Below are 25944 nucleotides of genomic sequence, written 5' to 3'. Positions count from 1 at the left end.
TCGGTTCGGAATTTTACGAGCAACGGTTTGCGAATGGTGAGGCCCCAAAGTTTGCGCAATGCGTTCCGGATGGGCCGAAAAGTGCACGTTTGTGCACGTTGTGCGAAAACGTGCGCGCCGATCGCTAATAAAAGTCATTCCACACGATTCCCGATTAGGCCGCAACTTTTGACGTTTTTACTTTTCGCGATTTCTCAAAGCTGCGAGACTAGTTACGCGCCAAAGTTTTTACGGAAGAATAATCTATAACTAGAAAATTTCTAAAGAAATTTTGATTGTGTGCTTGCCTCTGGACCGTCATTCTCGTGGCTCAAATCAACAGTCAAACTGGGACTCTGTCCTGAGTTCACAGACACCTCATACAAGTCTGTAGGACAAACGGTTCACAAGTTAGTAAAAGGGGGCGTGGTCACTCAAAGGGGGCGTGGCTTGAATCAGCAGTTAAAAAGGGACTCTGTCCTGAGTTCACAGACACCTCATACAAGTATCTAGGAGAAACGGTTCATTAGTTATGAAAGGGGGCGTGGCTAATCAAAAGGGGCGGGGTTATCAACCACCAGTTAAACAGGGACTTCATGCCGAGTAATCTGACACCTTATACAAGTTTCTAGGACAAACGGTTCATTAGTTATGAAAGGGGGCGTGGCTAATCAAAAAGGGCGGGAATTTATGAAATATTGTTATGTATAAGTGGTCAGTGATGAACCATCATCATGCTTGGCAAGTTTGAGGAAGATTGGACAATGTATGGTCAAGTTATTAGGTCTGTTCACTTAGAGTAAACTGACAGTTATCAGTTAGAATGTCTGTGTTGGAGGAGGGAGGGTGAGCATAGATATATATATAAACACTAGATGGCTCACGCTCGCTGTTAGCCAACGGAGACCGACGTCCGTACACGGCGGCCATCTTACCACAGGCAGCTCGCCCACTCTTAACATCAGTCATGGTGCACGTAGCATTTAAATAACCATAGTTTGCTTAATTTGAACCGATTTTCAAACGGTTTGGTTTGTTATAAACCTCAGAGTTGTGGTTATGTGCCTGCATACTGAAGAATAATTTTAACCATGGACTTTCATAAAAAAACATTAAGCAGATAGGTAGAGTAATAGCTATAGGCCTACACACACAAGGGAGTTAGCCTATATTAAATCATTTATAAAACATTTAATCATTCCATGTATATTATGTTAGTAATATTTCTTTTATAATAACAATAATGACACATAAAATTAACATATATGTATTTATTTTCATTATAAATATGTCTTATGCCTTCCTGTATATCCATATACATAAACACACACATACATATATATGTATACACACACACACACACACACACACACACACACATATATATCTCACAGAACGGATATAAAGAAAGGTACATGTATATCCGTATCCAGGGCCGGAGTGGGGCCACTTTTCAGCCCGGGAACCACTTTTTCCATGGTAGTGGAAATTGGATAAATGAAGCAACAGTTCAGCTCTTACTATCCTGTAGTTTTTTTTTTATTAATACCATGGTTCAACAGATAATGTAAAGGTTAAATAATAATCCACTTAAGATGAGAAGTTAACAAAAAATATTTCACTATTCCACAAGGATACAGTAGGTTGATAAATTAACAAAAGCATAAAATAAATAAAGCATTTGAAACATATCCCACTCTTCAATAAAGATGCATATTGAACTACTGTTTACAGTTCAACTCACAGTAGCTACACTATTTCTTACATTAAATAACTTTAATTCATATTGTTTACTCTGTTATCTTCTCTACCTGTCCCTGTAGTCATGGCCTCCTCATTGCAGCAGGAGACTGGCTTATCTGCTGCTCAGAAGCTACAAAGAAAAAATCATTTCACTGCATAGCCTACACAGATCAAGTTTGAGTTTTGTTATCAATATTTTCATAATATTTGCAAAGTCTATGAATCGCCATATATCAGGTGATATAAAAAGGCGTATATTTTAATTCAATTCAATATTTTGCTTGCGAATAGGTTGACAACGCTTCAACGATATTAACCACGTTAGCCGAACAGTTACGTTGCATTAAGCCTATGTCTCTCTTTACCAGTTGCCACTTGTGTTTGTCCTCTCGAAAATAAATGTGTAAGCTTGGCACATTTGGCAGCATCCTCCTCCAATGCCTTTCTTTTCTTCAACCTGGTTTTTTCAGCCCTCCTGGCCTCTTCCTCCCATCCATCCTCCCCGACGTGTATCGTTGAGATAGGGCTGGCCCAGCTATCGGTAGCCTACCTGAGAAAACTTTTTTTGGAAAGACGGCTATGGACCCAACCAACTTTATTTGGGAGGGGAGAACTCCCTCGCATGGTACAACCCATGCTGAGGCTGCGGTGTCAGAATGCAAAACGTGTTTAGCGTACTTTAAGAGGAGATGGACTAACGTGAAAAATGTCAAATAAATAAATAAATAAATTATCGGCCGGCCCAAAAGTGAAGCGGCCCACCGGGAACTCTCCCGATTCTCCCGATTACCCACCCCGGCCTGTCCGTATCCAGACATGTGTGTGTGTGTGTGTGTGTGTTTATGTATATGGATATACAGGAAGGCATATTTACACACATTTATTTAGACATATTTATATTGAAAATAACAACTCTGAGGTTTATAACAAACCAAACCGTTTGAAAATCGGTTCAAATTAAGCAAACTATGGTTATTTAAATGCTACGTGCACCATGACTGATGTTAAGAGTGGGCGAGCTGCCTGTGGTAAGATGGCCGCCGTGTACGGACGCTGGTGACTCCGCCTCGAGCCATCTAGCCTTTCTTATATATATCTATGAGGGTGAGGGGGGAGGCTTTGGTAGCTAAGCAACCACGTGGCCAGGTGGAGTCGACCAATAAGAGCAGAGCAATCAACTGAAATTAACTGCTGTTGAGACAGTTCTGTAGACAGAGGTGGACAAACTGAAAATTCTGGCCTCGAACAGAAAGCATTTTTGGCAAAACCATAATACCTATCATTGATCCGACTTCACTTTGAGCGTCCTGAGTTCTTCCTCAACATCTACATATGTTTTTTTTTAAGAAAGATGAAAAAATAGCTTTGTTAGAGCGATTTAAAAAAACTGTTAAATTTTTTTTTTGAGAAATCTTCCTTCATTTTTAATATGGGAGCCGATGCGGCAGTTGGTGCATTTTGTTTGAGCATCTGTGCGTCCTGCGCCCAAACTATAACTCTGACAGCTTTACCAGAGGATTGTGAGTGAGAGGACAAATTTTCCTACGTTTCTATGTATAAATTATTTCTGTAGAGTGAAATTTGCGGCCTGGAGCGCAGTTTTCAAATTTATTTTTTGACAATTCTTTCTCTCCCTCTACACTCTGTTTGATGACTTCCCCACTCTAGACTCTCCATAGGGTTACATTGGGGGGATTTTTTGACGTGTTTTTGCCCAATAATTTGAAAACCGTTTCTCGAAACCCTTCTAAAAGTCATAGCACACTTGTCATGGGCGAGCCGGTCGATTTGATACCTTTTTTGTGTATGTGCGGCCAAAACTCTGGGAGGAGTAGTCGACCGAAAAATGACACGGAAGAAACGTAAGAATAAAAATAAGAACTAGAAACAAAATTCCAGGGAAATTTTGGAGTGCCACGGGACTACTGCCGGATGATTGTGATGACATACTTGATAGAGGATTGTGTTTGTTTTCTTGAAGAGTTCATGCACACTGTTAGAGTTCGTTTTTTTGCAGAACAGATGAGAGGAGAGTAAAATCCTTTTGACTATTTATTTAAGACAATAATGAAAGAGTAAATGATGTACATCGACCATCTCTGTTCAGAAATCACAGGTTAGTTGTAACCACCTCCCAGAAAAGGATGCCTAACTTACTTTTACACAGAGTTTTATAATATGAATGTGCAACTTTCTGATTGGGCAAAAACTGTTGGGGCAGCACCATGGTTTAGACTCAGCCCGCCCATTACGTTGGCACGCAGGCTAGTCCTAGCCTCTTGGTGCTTCAGCTTCCGGTCTCTGCCCTGTGGAAGGAAACTACTGTATCTTGTCTAGTGTTTGTCAGTATCAGTCTCCACCTGGGCCCCTGGCCTTGAATTGGTACATACAAGTCATGTGTGTGTGAGAGAGAGAGAGAGAGAGAGAGAGAGAGAGAGAGAGAGAGAGAGAGAGAGAGAGAGAGAGAGACTATGCATGTCCTATACATGTCGAGTAAAAACTGTGGGAGTATGATGTTAATGTATGGAGGAAAGTGGATAAATCTCGAAGGCTTGGAGCTAAAGTGGGTGATGACATGGCTGGGACAGTGGATGACAGGCACAAGGGTTTATCCACACAGTGGTGGACCTGATGCTGTGTCTCTGGGGCCCACTGCGGCTCCGAGATCCCCTGCGGTTTAGCCTGGGACCGTGAGGTACCCAGTTCCCGTGTGTGGCCCCGGGGAGGCACTGCAGGAGTCTTGGTAGTGGAGAGGCTTTGTACTGGCAGGAGGAAGCTAACAAAGTCAGCTTCTTCTTTTCACCCTCCATTCAGAAGGCTAGCCAGCGGCAGAAGCAGTAAGCAGAGAGCAGCACAATGCAGCAACAATGCACTAGCTCTAAGCACTGCACTACTGCACTAGACGCTTCACACATACCCTGTGTTAGCACACAACAGTGTGTACAAACACACACACACACACACACACACACTAGTCTCACGGACACACACAATCACAGACAGACACTCTCACACACACTTGCTCACACACACACACTCAGACAGACACAGACTCACTCTCACTCAGACACACAATCACAGACAGAAACAGTCACTCACACACAGACAGACACACAGACAGAAACAGTCACTCACACATACAGACAGACACACACACACACACACACACACTCAGACAGACAGACACAGACTCACTCTCACTCAGACACACAATCACAGACAGAAACAGTCACTCACACATAGACAGACACACAGACAGAAACAGTCACTCACACACACACACACACACACACACACACACACACACTCAGACAGACAGACACACACACTCTCACACAGACACACAATCACAGACACACTCACTCACACACACCCAGACACAGACGCACTCGCTCACACACACACCCTGACAGACGCACACGCTCTCACACACACACACACACACACACAAGTCTCACAGACACACACACACACACACACTAGTCTCACAGACACACACAATCACAGACAGACACTCTCACACACACTTGCTCTCACACACACACACACACACACACACACACACACACTCAGACAGACAGACACAGACTCACTCTCACTCAGACACACAATCACAGACAGAAACTGTCACTCACACACAGACAGACACACAGACAGAAACAGTCACTCACTCACACACACAGACAGACACACATACTCTCACACAGACACACAATCACAGACACACTCACACACACACACCCAGACAGACGCACTCGCTCTCACACACACACACACACACACACACACACTCAGACAGACAGACAGACACAGACTCACTCTCACTCAGACACACAATCACAGACAGAAACAGTCACTCACACACAGACAGACACACAGACAGAAACAGTCACTCACACACACAGACAGACACACATACTCTCACACAGACACACAATCACAGACACACTCACTCACACACACACCCAGACAGACGCACTCGCTCTCTCACACACACACACACACACACACACAGACAGACAGACACAGACTCACTCTCACTCAGACACACAATCACAGACAGAAACAGTCACTCACACACAGACAGACACACTCTCACACAGACACACAATCAGAGACACACTCACTCACACACACCCAGACAGACGCACTCGCTCTCACACACACACACACAGACAAAAACAGATGACAGATATACACACAGACCGATAACAGAGAGTGGGTGCTCGGGAGATGAAAATACTTACCATATACCTACTGTATACCTACCTTTTCATCTGGGCTGGTCACCTTTTCAGAATGCAACAACATACCTACAAGGACTATTTTACACAATAAAGACCACAAGAGGAAACCTTTCTCAACCAAAACCACCATGAGTTGGACCCCAGGCCATATTCACCATTGGCATCCAGATACCAAGGACGACATTCCAATGAAAATACTTACCATATACCTACCGTATACCTTCCTTTTCATCTAGGCTGGTCACCTTTTCCAGAGCAACAACATACCTACCAGGACTCTTTTACACAATAAAGACCACAAGAGTAAAATCTTTCTCAACCAAAACCACCATGAGTTGGACCCCAGGCCATATTCACCATAGGCATCCAGATACCAAGGACGACATTTCAATGAAAATACTTACCATATACCTACCGTATACCTACCTTTTCATCTGGGCTGGTCACCTTTTCCGATTGCAACAACATACCTACAAGGACTCTTTTACACAATAAAGACCACAAGAAGAAACCTTTCTCAAGCAAAACCACCATGAGTTGGACCCCAGGCCATATTCACCATAGGCATCCAGATACCAAGGACGACATTTCAATGAAAATACTTACCATATACCTACCGTATACCTACCTTTTCATCTGGGCTGGTCACCTTTTCAGAATGCAACAACATACCTACCAGGACTCTTACACAATAAAGACCACAAGAGGAAACTTTTCTCAACCAAAACCACAATGAGTTGGACCCCAGGCCATATTCACCATAGGCATCCAGATACCAAGGACGACATTTCAATGAAAATACTTACCATATACCTACCTTTTCATCTGGGCTGGCCACCTTTTACCGAATGCAACAACATACCTACCAGGACTCTTTTACACAATAAAGACCACAAGAGGAAACCTTTCTCAACCAAAACCACCATGAGTTGGACCCTAGGCCATATTCACCATAGGCATCCAGATATCAAGGACGACATTTCAATGAAAATACTTACCATATACCTACCTTTTCATCTGGGCTGGCCACCTTTTCCGAATGCAACAACATACCTACCGCTTAAGGTGAAGTCAAAACGCAGTACACTGGATCATGATAACTGTAATACGATTGCAGCACACCTGATTGAAGGCAACATTCTGGTTGCGATATGTAAATATGATCAATCAGTGTCTGCTTTTCGGTCGTTGCAGTGGAAACAAGCTGGCTATAGCCTCTGGACAGAAACAACTCCTGTATGGCTTTCTTCCCTTTGGAAAGCAAGTCTTCATTAAAGTCTCCACAAACCACTACAGGCTGGCAACCCATCATCTCTAAAGAGTCCAAGAGGCTTTGCATGTTTTGAAGAAACATGTCAAGATGGATATTTGGTGGTCTGTACACAGTGGCTATCAATGCTCTGACAGGGCCCTCAACCTTGACGACGGCGAATTCAAGGTCGGGCACATTTTGAAAGTACCTCCTGGACTCTGCTTGCAGACTGTTCCTGTAATACACCGCAACTCCACCTCCATCTTTCATAGCCATATCCGCTCTGTTTGAATATGAGACATTTCTGTTGCGCGCAAACATCTCATATCCCTCCAGCTGGAAGTCTGGAGAAACAAATGATCCCGACAGATGGGATTCAGTGATGCACAGGACATCGGCAAGTCTGAATTCATGGTGGGTCCTGATGTCATCCATGTGCGACGGAAGTCCCTGACAATTATGATGGACTATTTTTAAAGTTGGACCGGTGTGGTCTGCGGTTTTGACATAGTGCAACAGCGGTCTTGCACTCTCGAACGAGGCGTGACTCATAGTCTCCATTGCTGTGGTGATTTTAGGGTCGGCATAGATCTTCTGTTCTTCATAGTTTATGATCCTTAGTCCTTGAAGTGAGGTCGTCCTGCTCAGGGCGACATAGGCCATTCCGGGTTCAAAAATGCGCTTTAAGGACACCACAGCAGAATCCACAGTCATTCCTTGCACTTTATGAGCTGTACAGCCGAAGGCCAGCTTCATTGGAAACTGCCGTCGAACCACCCCTCTTCTGCTCATGCTTTCCTCGAACCTTTCCACGTACACCAAGTTATCCTCTGCCCCTTGAATCTTCTTGCGGAATTTCTGGCCTGCCTTGTGATTATCCAATTCGAGTCCGATGACCTTGACCACGGTCTGTCCGTGTTCGGTGGTGGTGACAATATTGCCGATTGTTCCAAAAGTGCCGTTTACCATCCCGTCCTCAATATCGAGATTCCTGATCACCATGACTCGTGCTCCTTGTGCTGCTTGCAGGTTGTCAGGTAAATCCCTTTTATTGCCTTTCATGAGACCAGTCGCCAATTCCATTTCTCCGGTTCGCAGATCTTTTGTGTAGTCCTGTGCTGGAATGTTTACAACTTGTAACTTTAAGGCGGTTAAAGTTGCAACGTTGTGCTCGTCGACCTCTTTGTTGGTGGCAAAGATATGAAGGGCGTCGGACGGACAATCTCCAACTTCCACGACGGCCTGTGCGAGCAGAGCTTCATCATCTGCGCTGAGAGGATCCTTCTTATTCCTGGTTCTAATCCTGTTCAAGAGCTCTGCAAAAGTGCGATCGTCTTTCTGCCGCATTATCTCCGTCAGGTTGACCAACTTGAAATCTTGCCAGAGGTTGAGCACATCATCCTCCAAGACGCATAGTGGTTTGGCTCTACCAAGGGGCGGCAATTGATAGAAGTCTCCAACTGCAAGGACAGACATCCCTCCAAATGGTCTCCTGTTTCCTTTGATTTGCTGGAATCTCCAGTGGACATAAGAAAAGAGCTCCTTAGATACCATGGATATTTCGTCGATGATCAAGATCTCCGCATTGGACAGTGCTGCCCTCACGTCATCCAGTGTGTTTCCGAGTCCTTGATACGGAGGTTTCAGACTTCTCGGCAGCTTCAACAGTGAGTGCAGTGTTTTGCCAGAGATGTTAAAAGCGGCGGTGCCAGTAAACGCTGCCAACAGCACTGAAGGCTGAGACATGTCGCCTTCATTGCGGAACCTGGGAAGTTGGCGCAGAATCTTGGTGGCCTCTTGATACGCACACTTGATCAGATGGGACTTGCCACAACCAGCTCCCCCAGAGATGAAGTAAAAAAATGGTTCAGGATACTTACCCCAGACGCGTTTCCAACACCATTCGCGGATGGCGTAGAAGGCAGACGATTGCGTCTCGTTGAGGCTTCGAAACATGTTCCTCACGAAGTCGGGGCTCAATTCCGGCGCCTGGATTCCTGGCATGGCTCCACTGCTCCCACCTTGGAGTTGAAAATCTGGAAGCTGCTCTTGTTCCTCCTCGTCACGGCTTATGGCTTCTCGCTGGGCGACACACTCCAAACGATCCAATTCAACCTCCGGTGCAAAACTGTTCCACGCGTTGATGACGGGTCCCTCCTTTTGAAGCCGTTCGATGGCTTTGTCGATTTTCTTCCCTTCTCCTTCATAGCGCTTCCTGTTAAAGTCGACGTACCCTTTCACTGGCAATTGCCCCAGACAGCCACTTTTATAATATGCTTCGTAGGTCGGGTGGCGTTCCGTCTTCAGATCGGCATCTTCTCTGTGTGGGCAGTACAGTTTTAGGAGCCGTCTGTAAAACTTTTCGGGATGTTTCTTCTCTGAGAAACGAGTAAATCGGATGATGGCAGGTTTTCCCGATGTCCTCTTCTGGATAAATCCGTGGTCCTTCTGGAGGGGAATGGCATTAGCTGATTCACGTTGCCGGCCGTAGAGGACCCTGTACTCCGACGCAAATTCAGCCAGACACATGTACTCAAACTGGCGTGCATCAGGCCTCATCGCGTATTTCTCCGGCAATCCTGACATCCATACGTCCTCTTCGTCTGCAGCCATGTTCTGCAGCCTGCTCATCGGGTGACTCATTCTCATACCGTCCTCATCAGTCTGTATGAAAATAACCGAACGTGAGCACTTTTTCAGTGGTAGGCTGCATACCCTTGCCACAGACTCCTGAGCGCTGACCTCTCGATGTTTTGCGTACGCCTGCATAATCTGGTTCATCTCATCCTGTTTGTTGACGTCCGATTTCCGTACTTCCTGAACGACAGAGTTAAGGAACTCTGTCATCTCATGCTCCGGCTTGGAGACATATGACATCATGTACATGATGCAACTGAAATCGTCAATAACGTACTGGATGTCCATGTTGGCGTTCCACGCTCGCAGCAGATCGGGGTTGTATCCATTGACCCAGCAGTCCTTGGGGTCACGCTTGTTGACGACCACCATTCCAGTGGTGAGGCATCCAACGTTGTATCTGTATTCTTCATGGAGCATGTTACATTTCTCCAACAATTCCGTCAGGTCCTTAAAAGAGGCATTTGGGTCCATGAGAAGGTCTCTCACCGGTTTCAGCTTTTCCTTGGCGATCCGTTGCTGCTTTGCTATGAATTTCTTCTGTGACTTCTTCTGACTCTTCCTGGAATCCTTGGATTTTTCCCCACATTTTTTCTGTCCATCAACATCGTTTTTTCCACAGTCTTGGTCTTTTTTCTTGGCATCATCTTTCTTCTCATCATCATCATCATCATCATCAGCCTCCCAGGGTGCACAGGCGATTATCGTTTTTTCCATGGGCAGTTTTGGAAAACCAAATCGGCATGATACATTACCTTTCCTGCATGTTTTGGAGTGGTTGCGGCTGTGAACTTGAACCTCAGACACTATTTTGTGGAGCTCTGGGTCCGATTCCTCATCAGGCATCTGGCAGCATATGTAACGGTCGATGAAGTTGACGACTTCTGGGCAGCACTCAGGATCCTCTATCTCGGGGGCATCTTTTATCCAAACTAGCATATGAATATGTGGACTTCCTCTGGCTTGAAACTCCACCCGATAAAAGTAATCTTCCACTGGACCGATGGGTTGTGCAGGTGACAGGAGCAGATCTGTCATGAGCGCGTCCACTCGCTTCTCAAACAGGCGCATCACAGTTACAGGATTGCTGTGGAGAATCTCGCATTTCTCATTCCAGTCCAGCTGTGAGAAGTCCCCTTCCTCTCCTTGTTGAGCTTTGATTATGTTAATGACTTCAGGCCATCTCATTTCCGCGGCGGAAAAGGTGATGAAAAACGTCGGCTTGCCCAACTGTCTGACCATGGCGTGAAGATCTCGTAGCGTTTTCTCCCAGTACGCTGGAGTGCCTCTGAGGGGTTGCATGAAACGGGTCGCCTCCTTCGTTTGGATTAGTTGTTCCAGCTCGTCTTTGTCCTGAAGCATCTTGTTAGAAATTTTCCTCCCATCTTTGGTGAATTTTTTCCCCTTGCGCGTTTGAATGGACATGCTGTTCCTAGCCATGTGGGTTTCCGTTACAAATTGTGAAAAAAACAGGTAACTCTGGTCCCTTGCAAACCGGATATCCACACAGAGAAGCCTTGTGTTGAAGTAAGCGCTTGGGGACAGAAGGATTCTTCTGCGCTCATCCAAGGTGTTCTCTCCAGTTGGGAACTGAACAGGAAAGGCCATGGCTTCAAGCTTCGGAATGGCAAAGAAACCGACGGGTTTGTTTCCTTGGGCAGGAGCAATGCTAAATATGCCATCCCCATATGACAGAACCTCCTGCGCTATGTCAGGAGGCTGCATGCACGTGTCCAAGGCCAGACCAGGCCTGAGGTCCTCCTTTTCCTTATCCTTGTCCACATCCTTGGGCTGCTTTTCACGAGATGTGCCTGCAACGGGTTCCATGTCTTCTTCTCCTCTTCTGCTCTTCTGCTCCTCGGGCTGTGCAGCATCTGGGGCTTCCTGTGGTTCCTCTTCGTCAACTGGCAGGTCTTCGAGACTTTCAAATTCAGCGCAGTCATCTATCTCAATGTTGGTGTATTCTGAGTGAGTCTCTTTCAGTATCCTTAGCCCTGCTAGCACATTCTTCATGTTGACTGTGAAGAAGTGCTGATAGCCCTTGTATTTGATGTTGCGCTTCAACTTTACTTGTAACAGCTGGGCTTCGGCGCTCGGCCTCGGAAGAGCATTGACTGTGGCTTCCAGCTCTGATGGTACACACACAACTGCTCCGTGTACTGCTCTTTGACGTCCTTTGGGCAAGGCAACTATCTTCGCAAACGGTAAAATCTTTGCAATCAATTGTCTCTCCAGCACATTCAGGTCTTCGAGCTCCGGGGGAATGGGTGCAAGCTCCAGGTTGTTCGCAGCTGCCATGGACGGCATTCTTCCTCTAGACAAGTGGCTGTGACAGGTGTGGCAGATCCATTCACGCATCCTGTCTTGTGGAACGGTGCATGGGGCTGAGCATTCAGTGTCACATACGTGGACATACTTACCTGTCAAGCAAGCAGCCACCACGCAAATGTTTTTGACATATTTGGCTCTGTTGCAATGCCTTACCTGATTGGGGAACAGAGCTCTGTGACACACTGTGCAGACATGTGTGGGCCCATGTCGAATCCTTTCCCGGAATGTAGATATGGCTTCTTCCATCACAGGGTTGACCACAGGGTGTGGAGTTTCCTGGCGGTGGTTTACGATGTCCATGTATTTCCTCTTGATCCTGAGTGCACACTGCAACTTGTAGCGAATACGAAGTGCAGCATTTTTAGCCAGTCTGTCCCTTCTGTTGCGACTGCAGTGTTGTAGGTGATGCAGTCTGAAGTCTGGGTTGTTGCGATATTTTTCTCTCACATACTTTTTCTGTTGACTCTGAAAATCCAGATCAGTGCTGTACCTGTCCTTGACGTAGTCCTTTTGTTTGCATTTGAAATCCAGATCAGCACGGTACCTGTCCTTGATGTAGTCCTTCATGTAGTCCTTTTGTTTGCATTTGAAATCCAGATCAGCACGGTACCTGTCCTTCATGTAGTCCTTTTGTTTGCATTTGAAATTCGAATCGGTGCTGTACCTGTCCCTCAAGTACTTTTGCATTTGAATTTTCCGTTTGCTTCTTAAATCAGGATTGCTGCTGCACCTCTCCTTCAGGTACTGTTTTTGTTTTCTCTGAAAATCAGGATCCATGTTGTATCTTCTTTTGATGTACTGCTTCTTTAGTTTGCGGTGATGACGTTCTTTCGCATACTTATTCTTCATTGCCTGCACTTTTGTCAGCCGAAACTTTAAACTGCTGGCATATTTCTCCTTTTCATGTTGCACTCTTTTAGTGCTGCTTGTGTCATCTCCTAGTGGTACATTTTGCTTTTTGCCCCCAGTTTCTCTACGCATAGCCTTTCTTCGCCTCTCTTTGGTCAGTCTGGAAAAATCCGTCTCCGTTTTTGTTGTGCACTTTGTTGTGTTGACTCGCTGACTCAAGTCCAGATTTTTTGGCTGTCTGTTATAGGCTTCCTCAAAGATTTTCACTTCTGGTACTGCTGTTGTAGGTTGCCTGATGGTCACATCCTCTGACTGCCCAGGCATCTCACTGACACTGTGGTCACTTACAAAGGAAACTGGCATGAACTCATAGCTGCCATAAGAACCACGGTCTTTAAAAAGCACAAGCAAATGATCAACCATGTCACTCAAATTAGAGAAAGTCAGCATGATCGCCTTTCCATCATGGTGAGGCAAACCTCTTGCAGACCTTGAGTGGGAATCAAACAACCCGTAGTGTCCGAACCTGTCACGAAACACTGCAATGCACTCAGGAGTGACAATGAGAAAAGCACAGCTGACACCTTGAGAGAGGCTCTCCAGTTGTTCAGCAAGGCACATTCCTCTTCTGCTTCGAGGACTTCCATCGACGACATTCAAGAAACCAACTCTCAAGTCCGACATGTCCAAGAGAACATCGTAGGTGTTTGAAACAGTAAAAACCTGTTTTGGCATCTCCTCTATGGTCAAGTGGTTGCTTTGGAACCTTTTGTCCAACAGAAGCTGCTGTTTGATACCTTCATAGAGTGCATTCCCCTGTTGAAGTACTCTATCAAGTGAGACCCTGTCAAAATCAACCCCCTCATGGTGGTAGGCAAGAAAGGTGAGAGCCATGCAAGTACATTGGTGATTGCGAGAAAAGGTTCCATACCTCTTATCCTTCTGGGAATGCGACGCCCTCACCGATTGAGTGCGATGGCTCGGACCGACGGCAGGATCCTGAAATTATTTTAAGGAATGTTGTCATTTTTATCATGATATATCATTTTTCTTTATAAGTGACAGTTCAATCATTATCAATCTCATCATTAATCAATTCGTTTCATTCATCATCATCATTAATCTTATATTCTTTAACATACCTTACATGCCTCCAACATATAGCAGTGTGTGGAGAAAGTATTAACATCCAAGTACCAAGACAACAATGTAAAAATGCTCCATTACAAGTAAAAGTCCTGCATGGCAAATACTGAATAAATAAAAAAGGCACATAAGTATTAGCAGCAAAATATATTTAAGTATTAAAAATAAAACTACTGAGTCCAGTGGTTCACAACCCTGGGTCAGAAAGTGTGTGTGTGAGAGAGTGAGTGCAGACAGAGGTGCAGCAGTTAAATGATGCAAATTACCTGGCTGGGACGTTCCTGGAAGGTGGACTCCTGTGGCTGGGCAGGGCCAGACGCACCAGGCTCCTCAGTCACCACCGCTCTCCTAGGACTGCGAGGCGCTGGCTTGGAGGACTCCTCCACGGGCGGTGCCTCCACCTACAACAAGAAATAAATAACTGTGTGAACTGCATTAACAAAATTATAACATGTATTTTAATACTGTGTAACAATTATTCACTAAATATGACATACATGTAAAAATGTTTTTGTCTACTAGTGTGTCTACTCTAAATACACAACAAACAAATCCAAATAAGTCAAGTATTACTCAAATAATCAGACATAATATGACAAACCTGCTGCTTCTGCGGTGTCCTCTTGGAGGCATCACGTCTCTCCTGGCGCTCCACGGTCGACTTCTGGTGGAACAAAAATCATACAGACTTTCTTCACACCATATTTGTGGCTTAGCTCAAAGACAATATAAACAGGAAGAGGGAAACACTTTTTAAAGACGCCTCAATGAAAAGATGACATTTGCATCAACATTACCTTCCTGCCGTCCGGACGAGCTGCGCACTCCACAGCACTGGGAAGGTGGGCTGGAACGGCCTTCTCCATCACATCCAAGATCGCCGGACTAAACCACACAGGATTTAGCGGGATTGGATGCACCCCCACGTCCACCTGTGAAGACAGCATACAGAAAGAGTCGTTGACCATCAAATCATAGACCTCAATAATCATCTGTTAATTGTTTAACATGAAGCAAATTATAAACAGGACGAACATGCTGTGCAGGCTCCGCTGGCTGGTCCATCTGTAATGAGAAATGCCAGTTTTTTTTTTTAATTGATACTATTTAACAGAAACAAATGCAAAATGTTTACAGAACATCCCTTTTGACAATGTTTCAACCATACAGGTACAGGGTGCAATCTATTACCTTCTTGGTCTGCCCAACACATGTCCACTCAAAAGGGCTGGATGGACGTGGCGCGGTGACCACGCCCTTCACAACCACTTTTGGTGAGACACGTCTGGCAGGAGGCGGCGTCCTGGGAGGTGTCTGGGCCCTCGGGACTGTGGACTCCAGCAGCTGCTGGTAAGGGGCCCACCGCAGCAACTCCGCAAGCCTCACCATCCCGTCGTCACTGAGGTGGACCTGACAAACATGATCAAAAGTGATTTAGCAGACAATTTCACAGTAAACCTGTACCTGAACTTTTCCTATCATCTACCAAAAATATGCACATCACATTTTTTCACATCTTAGAGTGTAACATATTGTACTTACACCGTCAGGACACCACAGGTCAAGTTGTGTCAGCGGAAAGCGGTCGGTGGCAGAGACGTACCTGACACCTAAAGTAAAATACAAAAAAAAACAACATCATGACTTATTGAATTATTGACTCATTGATACATACATATTTTGAGCCAAATCAATTAGGAGTGAAATTTGGCACTGCCACTTTTATATCAACAAACACTGTTATACATGTTACTGTCCCTTTTTTTTGTTTACATACCCATACGTGCAGCCACACGGTGGTACTCCTGGCGCAGAAGGTCCTGCAGGGCCAGCTCCACGGTCAGACGGGGAGGGAAGTCCAGAACACAGACCTATAGAGAGAGAAACATGTTATTTCTCAGAAATTACATTGTCCCTTTCAAAATGTCAAAGAAATTAAAGTTACACTCACAAAACCAAGTATATATTCAAACATATTATCAAGATAATAACAATATAAAAATACTCACGTTGGGCCAGATAGCACAGGCAGTCAGCAGGAGCTTACCAAACGCGACCCCTGCCTCAGTGATGGTCCTGCTGGCAGTCAAGTCGTTACTGGGTGCTAAAATGCAGACTGCCTCGGGTGAGCGAGGCAGCACAGCATTCAGTACCTCAGTACGCAACTCAACTGCCGACGCCCCAGGGACGGACAGGACGCCAAAGGACAGCAGTTGGTCTGGCATCCTCACAAACCCGTCGGCGATGGCCCGAAGGTGGGAGTCACCAACAAGCAGGACGAACTGCATAAGACATTTTTTTTTTTTTTTTTTTTTTTTTTAAAATCAACTTGCAAAGATCTCCCATTACTACAACAATCAGATTTTACTCAATGGAATCCAAGAGTATTATACCTTCTTGTCGGGTGACTCTGCTGGGATGACCAACTTCCGGAATCGGCCAGTAAATGTGGACTTCTCCCACAGCAGCATGCGATGGCGACGACCCGTACCGCGGCCTAGGTGCAAGCACAGACACAAAAACTGTCAAAGCTGCTTAAAACAAAGTCAACACCTTTACATTATAAAACCTGTAAAAAGCTCAGGGATAACCTGTTTACAATTAAACAACAAGAATATACAATTTACATGTAATGAAAAACAAACAGTGGGCTACATACCTGGACGGAAGTCAGAGGGGGGCAGACGCACCTGGTGGTGGGACAGAGACAAAGTATTACATCACTACTCACACTTGTGGTACACTGAGAACTTGTGTAGTTGTGGAGCACTGTACTGCAAATACCCTGTGTGTGTGTGTGTGTGTGTGTGTGTGTTAGTTGTAAAAGAAATAAAAATACCTGTCCAGGCTGGTAAGGGGAGCAGGAGGGTGAGGTCGGCAGAGGGATGTGGAGCTTGGCCATCTGACACACAGAAATCAAGTTACTAAAACTGAACACTTTGAATTACACAGTGTATTTCAATACTAATTGATAATAAGCATGGAGTGAGCACTATACCTTCTGAGCAGGAGACTGGGAGGGGCTGGGTCCATCCTTCTGGGTCCAGAAAGGCTGGGCTGGCGGCGGCGTCTCCAGCTGGGTCACCTCAAAACACAAAACCAATCAAATGCAGTCAATAAGTGACACATTGCAGTCACTTGACAGAAGAAGCACTAATTTTCCTCACGTCTACTTTAATGGTTTGCAGCCTGTTGTAACATATAGCCCTAAAGCTATCTATTATGTAGTTTGCTTGTTGGGTGACAGTGGATGGGCTGAGCTGCAGTGTCTACCTGGTCCGGCTTGCTCCATCGCTGCTTCTGGGCCCTGCAACGCTTCCCCTTCCGCGGCATCTCGTCCTACACCAAGCTGTAAACACTCAAGAAGAAATACTCCAAAACACGGTTATCTCACAGACGTACACAATGCAGTGTAAAAGTGTGAAATTTGAACAAACACAATATCAACAATCACTGGAACAATAAACAATGCAAAGAGTGTGTGTGTGTGTGTGTGTGTGTGTGTGTGTGTGTGTGTGTGTGTCTGTGAGAATTAATTTATGGTCAGTATAGGTCTATGTATTTTATGTTGTGTGCTGTGTTTGTGTTCTATGTGATTCTCAGTATGTGATTCTCAATTTAAGATCAAGAATGAATGAAGTGTGGTGTGTGTGGGGTCTTGCTCTCAGAAGCCTCTGAGTGGGAAGCTGCAAAAAAGAAAACAATAGTTTTAGACTGTGGTTTATATGAAATTACAGAAAAGAGAAAAGAATACAGACTGGGAAGAGTGATGTCATTCTTGACAGACACACACAGAAACACACACACATAACACACTGACAAACATACAGACAAAAGCACAGAAACATACATATGACAGAAATGGAGGCAGACAGAAACACAGAGAGACAGACAGAAACAGAGACAGCCAAACACATACAGGGATGCAATAGGTATGGTGAAAAAAGAGAGAGCCTCCGAAGCACCAATAAACAATAAGCAGAATCATCTGCTCTGAAATGCTGGAGGTGTGCTGGAGATACTGAACTCTGTCCAGCTGCCTGCAGAACTCCCTTATAAAAAATACACTATTCACAACAACCCTTGTTTAGAGGAGTTTAGGATAAACATGGATGATATTGAGAAAACACTCATTTAGCCACTTCAATGTAATTTGGCACACATTTTGTAGATAAAATTGGACTCATTTCAGTAACAATGTAAAATGTTAAACAATGTTAAATGACCAGTTACCAGGTGATCCGTCACAATCATCGTTGTGTAAATTAGAAGGTTTTTTTCAATGGAGGTCAGTATTAACGTTACTCACTTGAAACAAAATTCACATCAAACTATCAAACTAGTCAGTGCTGATCAAATCACAGCGGGGGCTACAGCCCGACCTGTCCGCAGAGAGACAGGCGCACAGACAGGTTGAGACAGGTAGCCCATCCCCCCCACATGTCGCCCTTGCCAGCCTGTGCCGTGCGGATGTGCAGTCACAAAACAGAGCACACATCTAAAAAGGCATAAATACTGCAGCGACATTATTGATTATACACAGATATCCATGTCACTTTAACATTATAAACTGACCGGATATAAGAAGTTTTGAGAGGCGAAAATAAAGATTAATTCATGTTTTCAGTCCCCAAACGTTTCTAAAACAAACTCCCGTTGCTCATAAACGTCCCCCCCAAAAAATAAAACTCATCGGATCTACACAATTTGCACAAGTCACCCAAACACCCGTGAAAAAAGCGAGAATCGCCGAAAAGCGACTTGTTTGCATCCCTGCACATACAGACAGTAAGAGAGACAGACAGCAAAAACACATACAGACAGAAACACACAGAGACAGACAGAAACACAGAATCACACACACACAGTACAGTAGCCACGGCGGGCGATGATGTCACAATAAACAGCTTAATCAGTCAACTGAAAACCATATTCACATATCTGATAACAGTGAGCTATAAGTGATCAATACACACTGCAACACTCTAACATAAGCCAACATGCAGACAGCCACGGCGGGCCACGAGGTCACATGACAAACATAGACAGACACACACAGAAACACAAACATGATAGACAGGCAGACTCTTCTACACACTCACTATCAGACAGACACACAGAAACACAAATGACAGACAAACAGACACACACTCCCACACACACAGTAGCCACAGCGGGCGGTGATGTCACAATAAACAGCTTTTTCAGTTAACTGAAAACCATATTCACACATCTGATAATAGCTGATCAATAGTGGCATATACAAAGTGCATTACACCAACATCAGCTTTAACATCCATAGAGAATATATATCCAGTAACACACAATAGCATACATGTAATTCAAGTTATTTTTTGTACCAACAAATAACAAATGTTATTTATGATTAAATAATAATAAAATAATGATGAAATTAAATGGTCAATAAATGATTAAATAAATAATTGTATAAAAATAATAATATAAAATGCTTTTGTGCGTCCTCAGTAAATTCATATGCATCTATAATCATATATGTACACAATGGTCGTACATTCAGCAGTTTTCTCTGTCTGTCTCTATGTACTGCATGTATTTAGGCACTCACAGACAAGTGTGTCAGTTTCTGCCCAGCGACAGATGACATCACTACCTGTGGCGCGAAACTTGACAATGGGGTTGAATTGAGGCATCTCAACCTAGCTTCTGTCTCCTCTCATGCTCAACATGTCATGTTTAGCTATTTATCTGCCTCCTTTACTAATAATGGTACATTTAATAAATGTAGTTTATTTGTTGTGAATGGAGGCAGGCTAAATTACTAGCACAGCTCCAAAGCTATTTTTAGCACAGCCGGACTTTAGCCTACAGCTAATACAGCTATGATGTTACACCCCCACACACCAGTGTACACAAACACAATGCTCTGATTAAAATTATCTTTCTTAATTCATTAAAATATCATTTAATGTTCAGCATTATTACCGAATGTTTGCCTAGGTAGCTAGGCCTTTTGCCTGGTTGAGACACTGCACAAGGGCCTTATTGTTTGCCTAGCTAGCTAATGTTGCTACTTGAGTTCCGGCCCTGCTAACCAGCTATTCCCCGCCCACCAGTGTAGACACACAATGCTGTTATTAAAATTATCTTTCTTAATTCATTAAAATATAATTTATAGGTCAGCATTATTACTGAGTGTTAGGCTAGGTAGCTTATGTTGCTAGGTTGAGACACTGCACACAAGACATACTGTTTAATTTTTTTCTTGATGAAACACAGCGCAGAGAGCATAAAAAGCATGAAATTTAATATATCTTACCTTTGAAAACAAGTCCACGTAGATCCGCCAAGCAGGTAGTCCAACAGGTAATCCAAAAGTAATCCAAATGGTTGTCCAAAAGCAGGTTAAAGCCAAGCAAAAGTCCGTATTTCTCTCACTCACTGTGCGTCCGCTCAGTGTGGGTGTGTCTGAAACACGGGAAGGAGGAAAGCCCGCGAAAGAACTTTATAGTGCCAAGTCAAGTGATGTCTGGTCCAATAGAATTGCGTGATCAATCTGCCTGTCTGCCTGTCACTCAAACACACGTGGGGCTGTTTCTGATTTTGTGTGTGTGTGTGTGTGTGTGTGTGCGTGTGCGTGTGCGTGTGCGTGTGTGTGTGAGAAAGTGAATTTAATTTTTAAAGTGTCTTTTTGAGTTACAAGGTGCAATGCAGTAAAATCATTGAATGAGGAATAAAAGTTAAAAATAAAACAGATAAAATATAAAATAACTTGTATAAGGGTTATTTAAATACATACATATCCCATTGATTCATTATATTAATTTCATTATTCATTATTATAATATTCATGATTAAATGCTTAAATAATTATACAATCAAATGTTCATATGAATGGTTAAATAAATACATAATGCAATGCGATTTGGCTAAACCAAAGGAGGGGGGGGGGGTGTAATCTGACACCTTATACAAATTTCTAGGTCAAACGGTTCATTAGTTAAGAAAGGGGGCGTGGCTAATCAAAAAGGGCGGGAATTTACTAAGTATTGTTATTTAGAACTGGTCAGCCAATACAGCCAGAGGTGGAGAGACTGGAATTTCTGGCCTCGAACAGAAAGCATTTTCGGCAAAACCATAATACCTATCACTGATCTGACTTCACTTTGAGCGTCCTGAGTTCTTCCTGAACGTCTACATATATTTTTTTTTAAGAAAAATGAAAAAATAGCTTTGTTAGAGCGATCTAAAAAAACGGTAAAATCTGATTATTTCAAAAATCCTCCTGTGTTTTTAATATGGGACTCAATGGGGCAGTTGTTGCGTTTTGGTGGCACTTCTCTGTGTCCTGCGCCCAAACTAAAACTCTGACAGCTTTACCAGAGGATTGTGAGTGAGACTACAAATTTTCCTACGTTTCTATGTATAAATTATTACTGTAGAGTGAAATTTGCGGCCTGGAGCGCAGTTTTCAAATTTATTTTGTGACAACTCCTTCTCTGCCTCTACACTCTGCTTGATGACATCACCAGTCTAGATTCTGAACATTCCGCGCAATACACACACATGGGAAAATCACCGTCCCCATTAGTTTGGAAAAATGGAAATGTTTTCGCACTTCGTGCGAAAACTATACGTGCAATCGCTCTGAAATTTCACAGGACTAGAGTTAAATTCAGGCCCTACAACTTTCTAAATCGGTTCGGAATTTTACGAGCAACGGTTTGCGAATGGTGAGGCCCCAAAGTTTGCGCAATGCGTTCCGGATGGGCCAAAAAGTGCACGTTTGTGCACGTTGTGCGAAAACGTGCACGCCGATCGCTAATAAAAGTCATTCCACACGATTCCCGATTAGGGCGAAACTTTTGACGTTTTTACTTTTTGCGATTTCTCAAAGCTGTGGGACTAGTTACGCGCCAAAGTTTTTACGGAAGAATAATCTATAATATATAATAATAAACATGAGCAATAATAAGAGATGCCTCGTGCTTCGCACGAGGCACTCATCCTCACTGCTTGCAGTGAAGATGAGTGCCTCGCTGCTCAGCCGTGGCACTAAATAGTCCCGGTGAATAGTAGTTAGTGTGCTTTTGCAAGCAAGCACACAAAATAACTAGAAACAAAATTCCAGGGAAATTTTGGAGTGCCACGGGACTACTGCCGGATGATTCTCGTGGTTTAAATCACCAGTCAAACAGGGACTCTGTCCTGAGTCCACAGACACCTCATACAAGGCTATAGGACAAACGGTTCACTAGTTAGTAAAAAGGGGCGTGGCTACTCAAAGGGGGCGTGGCTTCAATCACCAGTAAAACAAGGGCTCTGTCCTGAGTTAGCAGACACCTCATACAAGTTTCTAGGACAAACGGTTCATTAGTTAGTAAAAGGGGCGTGGCTAATCAAAAGGGGCGGGGTTATCAATCAACAGTTAGACAGGGACGCTATGCTGAGTAATCTGACACCTCATACAAGTTTCTAGGACAAACGGTTCATTAGTTAAGAAAGGGGGCGTGGCTAATCAAAAAGGGCGGGAATTTATGAAATATAGTTATGTACAACTGGTCAGTGATGAGCCATCATCATGCATGACAAGTTTGAAGCAGATTGGACAATGTACGGTCAAGTTATAAGGTCTCGTGTTTAATGAAAGAACGCCATGTCTGTTCAGTGAGAATGTCTGTGTTGGAGGAGGGGGGGGGGGGGGGGGGGTAGGAGGTTGGGGGAGGCTTTGGTAGCTAAGCAACCACGTGGCCAGGTGGAGTCGACCAATCAGAGCAGAGCAATCAACTGAAATTAACTGAAGGTGGAGACAGTTCTGCCACACTGAGCAGCCAGAGGTGGACAAACTGAAAATTCTGGCCTCGAACAGAAAGCATTTTCGGCAAAACCATAATACCTATCACTGATCCGACTTCACTTTGAGCGTCCTGAGTTCTTCCTGAACGTCTACATATATTTTTTTTTAACAAAAATGAAAAAATAGCTTTGTTAGAGCGATCTAAAAAAACGGTAAAATCTGATTATTTCAAAAATCCTTGTGTGTTTTTAATATGGGACTCAATGGGGCAGTTGATGCGTTTTGGTGGCACTTCTCTGTGTCCTGCGCCCAAACTAAAACTCTGACAGCTTTACCAGAGGATTGTGAGTGAGACCACAAATTTTCCTACGTTTCTATGTATAAATTATTTCTGTAGAGTGAAATTTGCGGCCTGGAGCGCAGTTTTCAACTTTATTTTTTGACAATTCCTTCTCTCCCTCTACACTCTGCTTGATGACATCACCAGTCTAGAGTCTGAACATTCCGCGCAATACACACACATGGGAAAATCTCCCTCCCCATTAGTTTGGAAAAATGGAAATGTTTTCGCACTTCGTGCGAAAACTATACGTGCAATCGCTTTGAAATTTCACAGGACTAGAGTTAAATTCAGGCCCTACAACTTTCTAAATCGTTTCGGAATTTTACGAGCAACGGTTTGCAAATGGTGAGGCCCCAAAGTTGGCACAATGCGTTCCGGATGGGCCAAAAAGTGCACGTTTGTGCACGTTGTGCGAAAACGTGCGCGCCGATCGCTAAAAAAAGTCATTCCACACGATTCCCGATTAGGGCGCAACTTTTGACGTTTTTACTTTTCGCGATTTCTCAAAGCTGCGAGACTAGTTACGCGCCAAAGTTTTTACGGAAGAATAATCTATAATAATAAACATGAGCAATAATAAGAGATGCCTCGAGCTTCGCTCGAGGCACTCATCCTCACTGCTTGCAGTGAAGATGAGTGCCTCGCTGCTCAGCCGTGGCACTAATAATAATAAACATGAGCAATAATAAGAGATGCCTCGTGCTTCGCACGAGGCACTCATCCTCACTGCTTGCAGTGAAGATGAGTGCCTCGATGCTCAGCCGTGGCACTAATAAGCCCACGGAATAACAATTAGTGTGCTTTTGCAAGCAAGCACACAAAATAATAAAAATAGTCCCGGTGAATAGTAGTTAGTGTGCTTTTGCAAGCAAGCACACAAAATAAGCAGCGACGGAGGTTTATGAAATAAAAGTACTTATAGTTATAAACTCAAACAAGTCCAGTGATTATTTTACATTTGGAGCACGGACTTAGAAGTTTTCAGCTTTTTGGTTGAAGGAGGTAAACAATGTTTTAAAGTCAGTTTTAATTCTAAAAGAAGAGGAATTTCTCAGAGTCAGAAAGTGAAACGCTGACGTCCAACAGCTGCAACACAACAAACTGGTTTTGTTTGGCAGCATAAAAAGTGAAAAAGAAGGAAATCAGTGGTGCTGTCAGCAGAGTAGCGGACTATTAAACTCCCGGCGAGGTTTGAGTAATTACATCGTGATATATAGTCTATATAATATCCGAATGTTGCTATTATTATGATGGAGATATATTATTAACCTCTTTACATTTACTAATAATGATGTCCTAGTGAGAGGAGCGTGTGGCAGCGCTGATTGGAAATGTTTCTATTCGGGCAGCACCGCTGGTAAAAGAGAGGCTGACGGAGCTGGATAATAATAATAATAATAATAATAATTAACAGTAAACAGCAGAAGACAACAACATTTAATATCCTCAGCTGGTATTCTGTTTAAAGAATTTCACGATCGCAGGGTGTATTTATTTTTGGATTATGTTTTAATGATAAATTATGTAGTCTAAACATGTTTTGCTTTGTCACTACTAAAAATCAAAACACCACAGAGTTTTATCAGCTCCAGGCATCGATACAATAGTCTAAGATCAATTCTCCGACTCAGCAGACGTGAGATCTGATCGTACCGTCCACTCACGTCCAAATTGATAAATGCCGAGGCTTGCGTAGAAATGATTGTACGCCCACTTTACATTCACTTTCTCACGTACGCTCGTTTGATAAATGAGGGCCAATGTGTCCTCATAACGATTGGGTCCCACCAGAAAGCATGGGGCTTGAAATCAATGCAGTGTTTCACTTTATTACACTGAAAGCTCAAAATTAAGATAAACACTTCATAGAGCTGAGTTATATATCTTCTATTCATTTCTATCGTTATGTAACAGGCATATTGCATTATGTTCCTGCAGTTATTCACAGTTGACAACTTTTTCAAACAGCAACCCCTAAAAATTCTGTATTTATTTGTGTCACTGTGTCTGTGTGTGTCTGTGTAATAGGAAACTATCATCTTAGTGTTTTTTTATTGAGCAGTAGCTAAAATATCAATGATGGCATCAGGCCTAGATTTTGATCTTTGTATTTGTAATAAACAACCTGAAAAAGATAAGAGGTAAATAAATACTTTAGCTTCCAAACTTTAACTGTGATTGTTCCATATTTAAGGTTGTAGAGAATACTAAATATTTGAAACAAAGTTTGCTTTAAGTGATACTTAACCACTGCTAAATGTCCAAATATGGAATTAACAAACTGCAGTATTTAGCCATCCACGCAGCCCATTACTGGTAGATAGCTTCCAGCTTAAAGAGTGCTAATGAGCACACTGTGCACCAGTGTTAGCCTAGTCCCTCTTTAAACATACAATATTGACAAAGCTAATACAAAGTATGGGCTGTGGAGTGCAGAGTTGAGTGTTATTTTATGTAAATGAACAATCCTCAAACTTAAAGGAAAACGTACTTTATTTGCATGAATTGCTTTAAAAGCTACTTAAACAGAAGATAAATTATAAGGGTCAAAAGAGTTTAAAAGGAATGAAAAAAACAATATTCCTCACCACTCCATGCTGCATAGCAACTACTGTTCCCAGTTTCTATGTTGTGCATATTC

The 25944-nt window shown here is 43.5% G+C and overlaps 2 protein-coding genes and 1 long non-coding RNA gene across 4 annotated transcripts; all 3 read right to left on the bottom strand.

Moving 5' to 3' along the window:
- Window positions 1-3607: 3607 nt before the first annotated feature.
- LOC131976211 (uncharacterized) lies at window positions 3608-17086 on the bottom strand. Its single transcript, XM_059339133.1, has 13 exons — window positions 17024-17086; window positions 16844-16874; window positions 16578-16681; window positions 16194-16466; window positions 15962-16055; window positions 15727-15794; window positions 15376-15594; window positions 15220-15249; window positions 14982-15116; window positions 14786-14848; window positions 14451-14585; window positions 13970-14037; window positions 3608-4028 (listed from the first exon to the last, which is right to left on the bottom strand). The coding sequence occupies exons 1-13, from the start codon at window positions 17084-17086 to the stop codon at window positions 4010-4012; spliced, it is 1302 nt and encodes a 433-aa protein (XP_059195116.1). The 3' UTR covers window positions 3608-4009.
- Window positions 5222-13930, bottom strand: LOC131975807 (uncharacterized). 2 transcript variants are annotated; one of them, XR_009394756.1, is made up of 2 exons: window positions 6832-13930; window positions 5222-6641 (listed from the first exon to the last, which is right to left on the bottom strand). XR_009394756.1 is itself a non-coding variant. In XM_059338578.1 (2 exons), the coding sequence occupies exon 1, from the start codon at window positions 13771-13773 to the stop codon at window positions 7030-7032; it is 6744 nt and encodes a 2247-aa protein (XP_059194561.1). In that variant the 5' UTR covers window positions 13774-13930; the 3' UTR covers window positions 5222-6807; window positions 7000-7029. The 2 variants fall into 2 exon arrangements, 1 of the variants encoding a protein (XP_059194561.1); XM_059338578.1 differs by having other exon boundaries at window positions 5222-6807; window positions 7000-13930.
- A 97-nt stretch (window positions 17087-17183) lies between the features above and the next one.
- Window positions 17184-20622, bottom strand: LOC131975819 (uncharacterized). Its single transcript, XR_009394757.1, has 3 exons — window positions 20483-20622; window positions 17458-17870; window positions 17184-17269 (listed from the first exon to the last, which is right to left on the bottom strand). It is a non-coding gene; the product is annotated as an uncharacterized LOC131975819 (long non-coding RNA).
- Between the last annotated feature and the right edge of the window lie 5322 nt (window positions 20623-25944).

This window comes from Centropristis striata, chromosome 8, assembly GCF_030273125.1.
Source record: "Centropristis striata isolate RG_2023a ecotype Rhode Island chromosome 8, C.striata_1.0, whole genome shotgun sequence".
Classification (NCBI taxonomy): domain Eukaryota; kingdom Metazoa; phylum Chordata; class Actinopteri; order Perciformes; family Serranidae; genus Centropristis; species Centropristis striata.
Note: the sequence above shows the minus strand (reverse complement) of the source record. Positions and strands in the feature narration are given on the sequence as shown.

Bases quoted from the DNA above. Each gene is read 5' to 3' on its own strand.
- LOC131975807 (XM_059338578.1), bottom strand. From the start codon at position 13,773: ATGCCAAAACAGGTTTTTACTGTTTCAAACACCTACGATGTTCTCTTG.
- LOC131976211 (XM_059339133.1), bottom strand. From the start codon at position 17,086: ATGGCCAAGCTCCACATCCCTCTGCCGACCTCACCCTCCTGCTCCCCT. The intron at 16,875-17,023 runs GTATTTTTATTT...TCCCACCACCAG, and splicing joins CCCCTTACCAGCCTGGACAG to GTGCGTCTGCCCCCCTCTGA. The intron at 15,595-15,726 runs GTAAGTACAATA...CATGTTTGTCAG, and splicing joins ACCTGTGGTGTCCTGACGGT to GTCCACCTCAGTGACGACGG.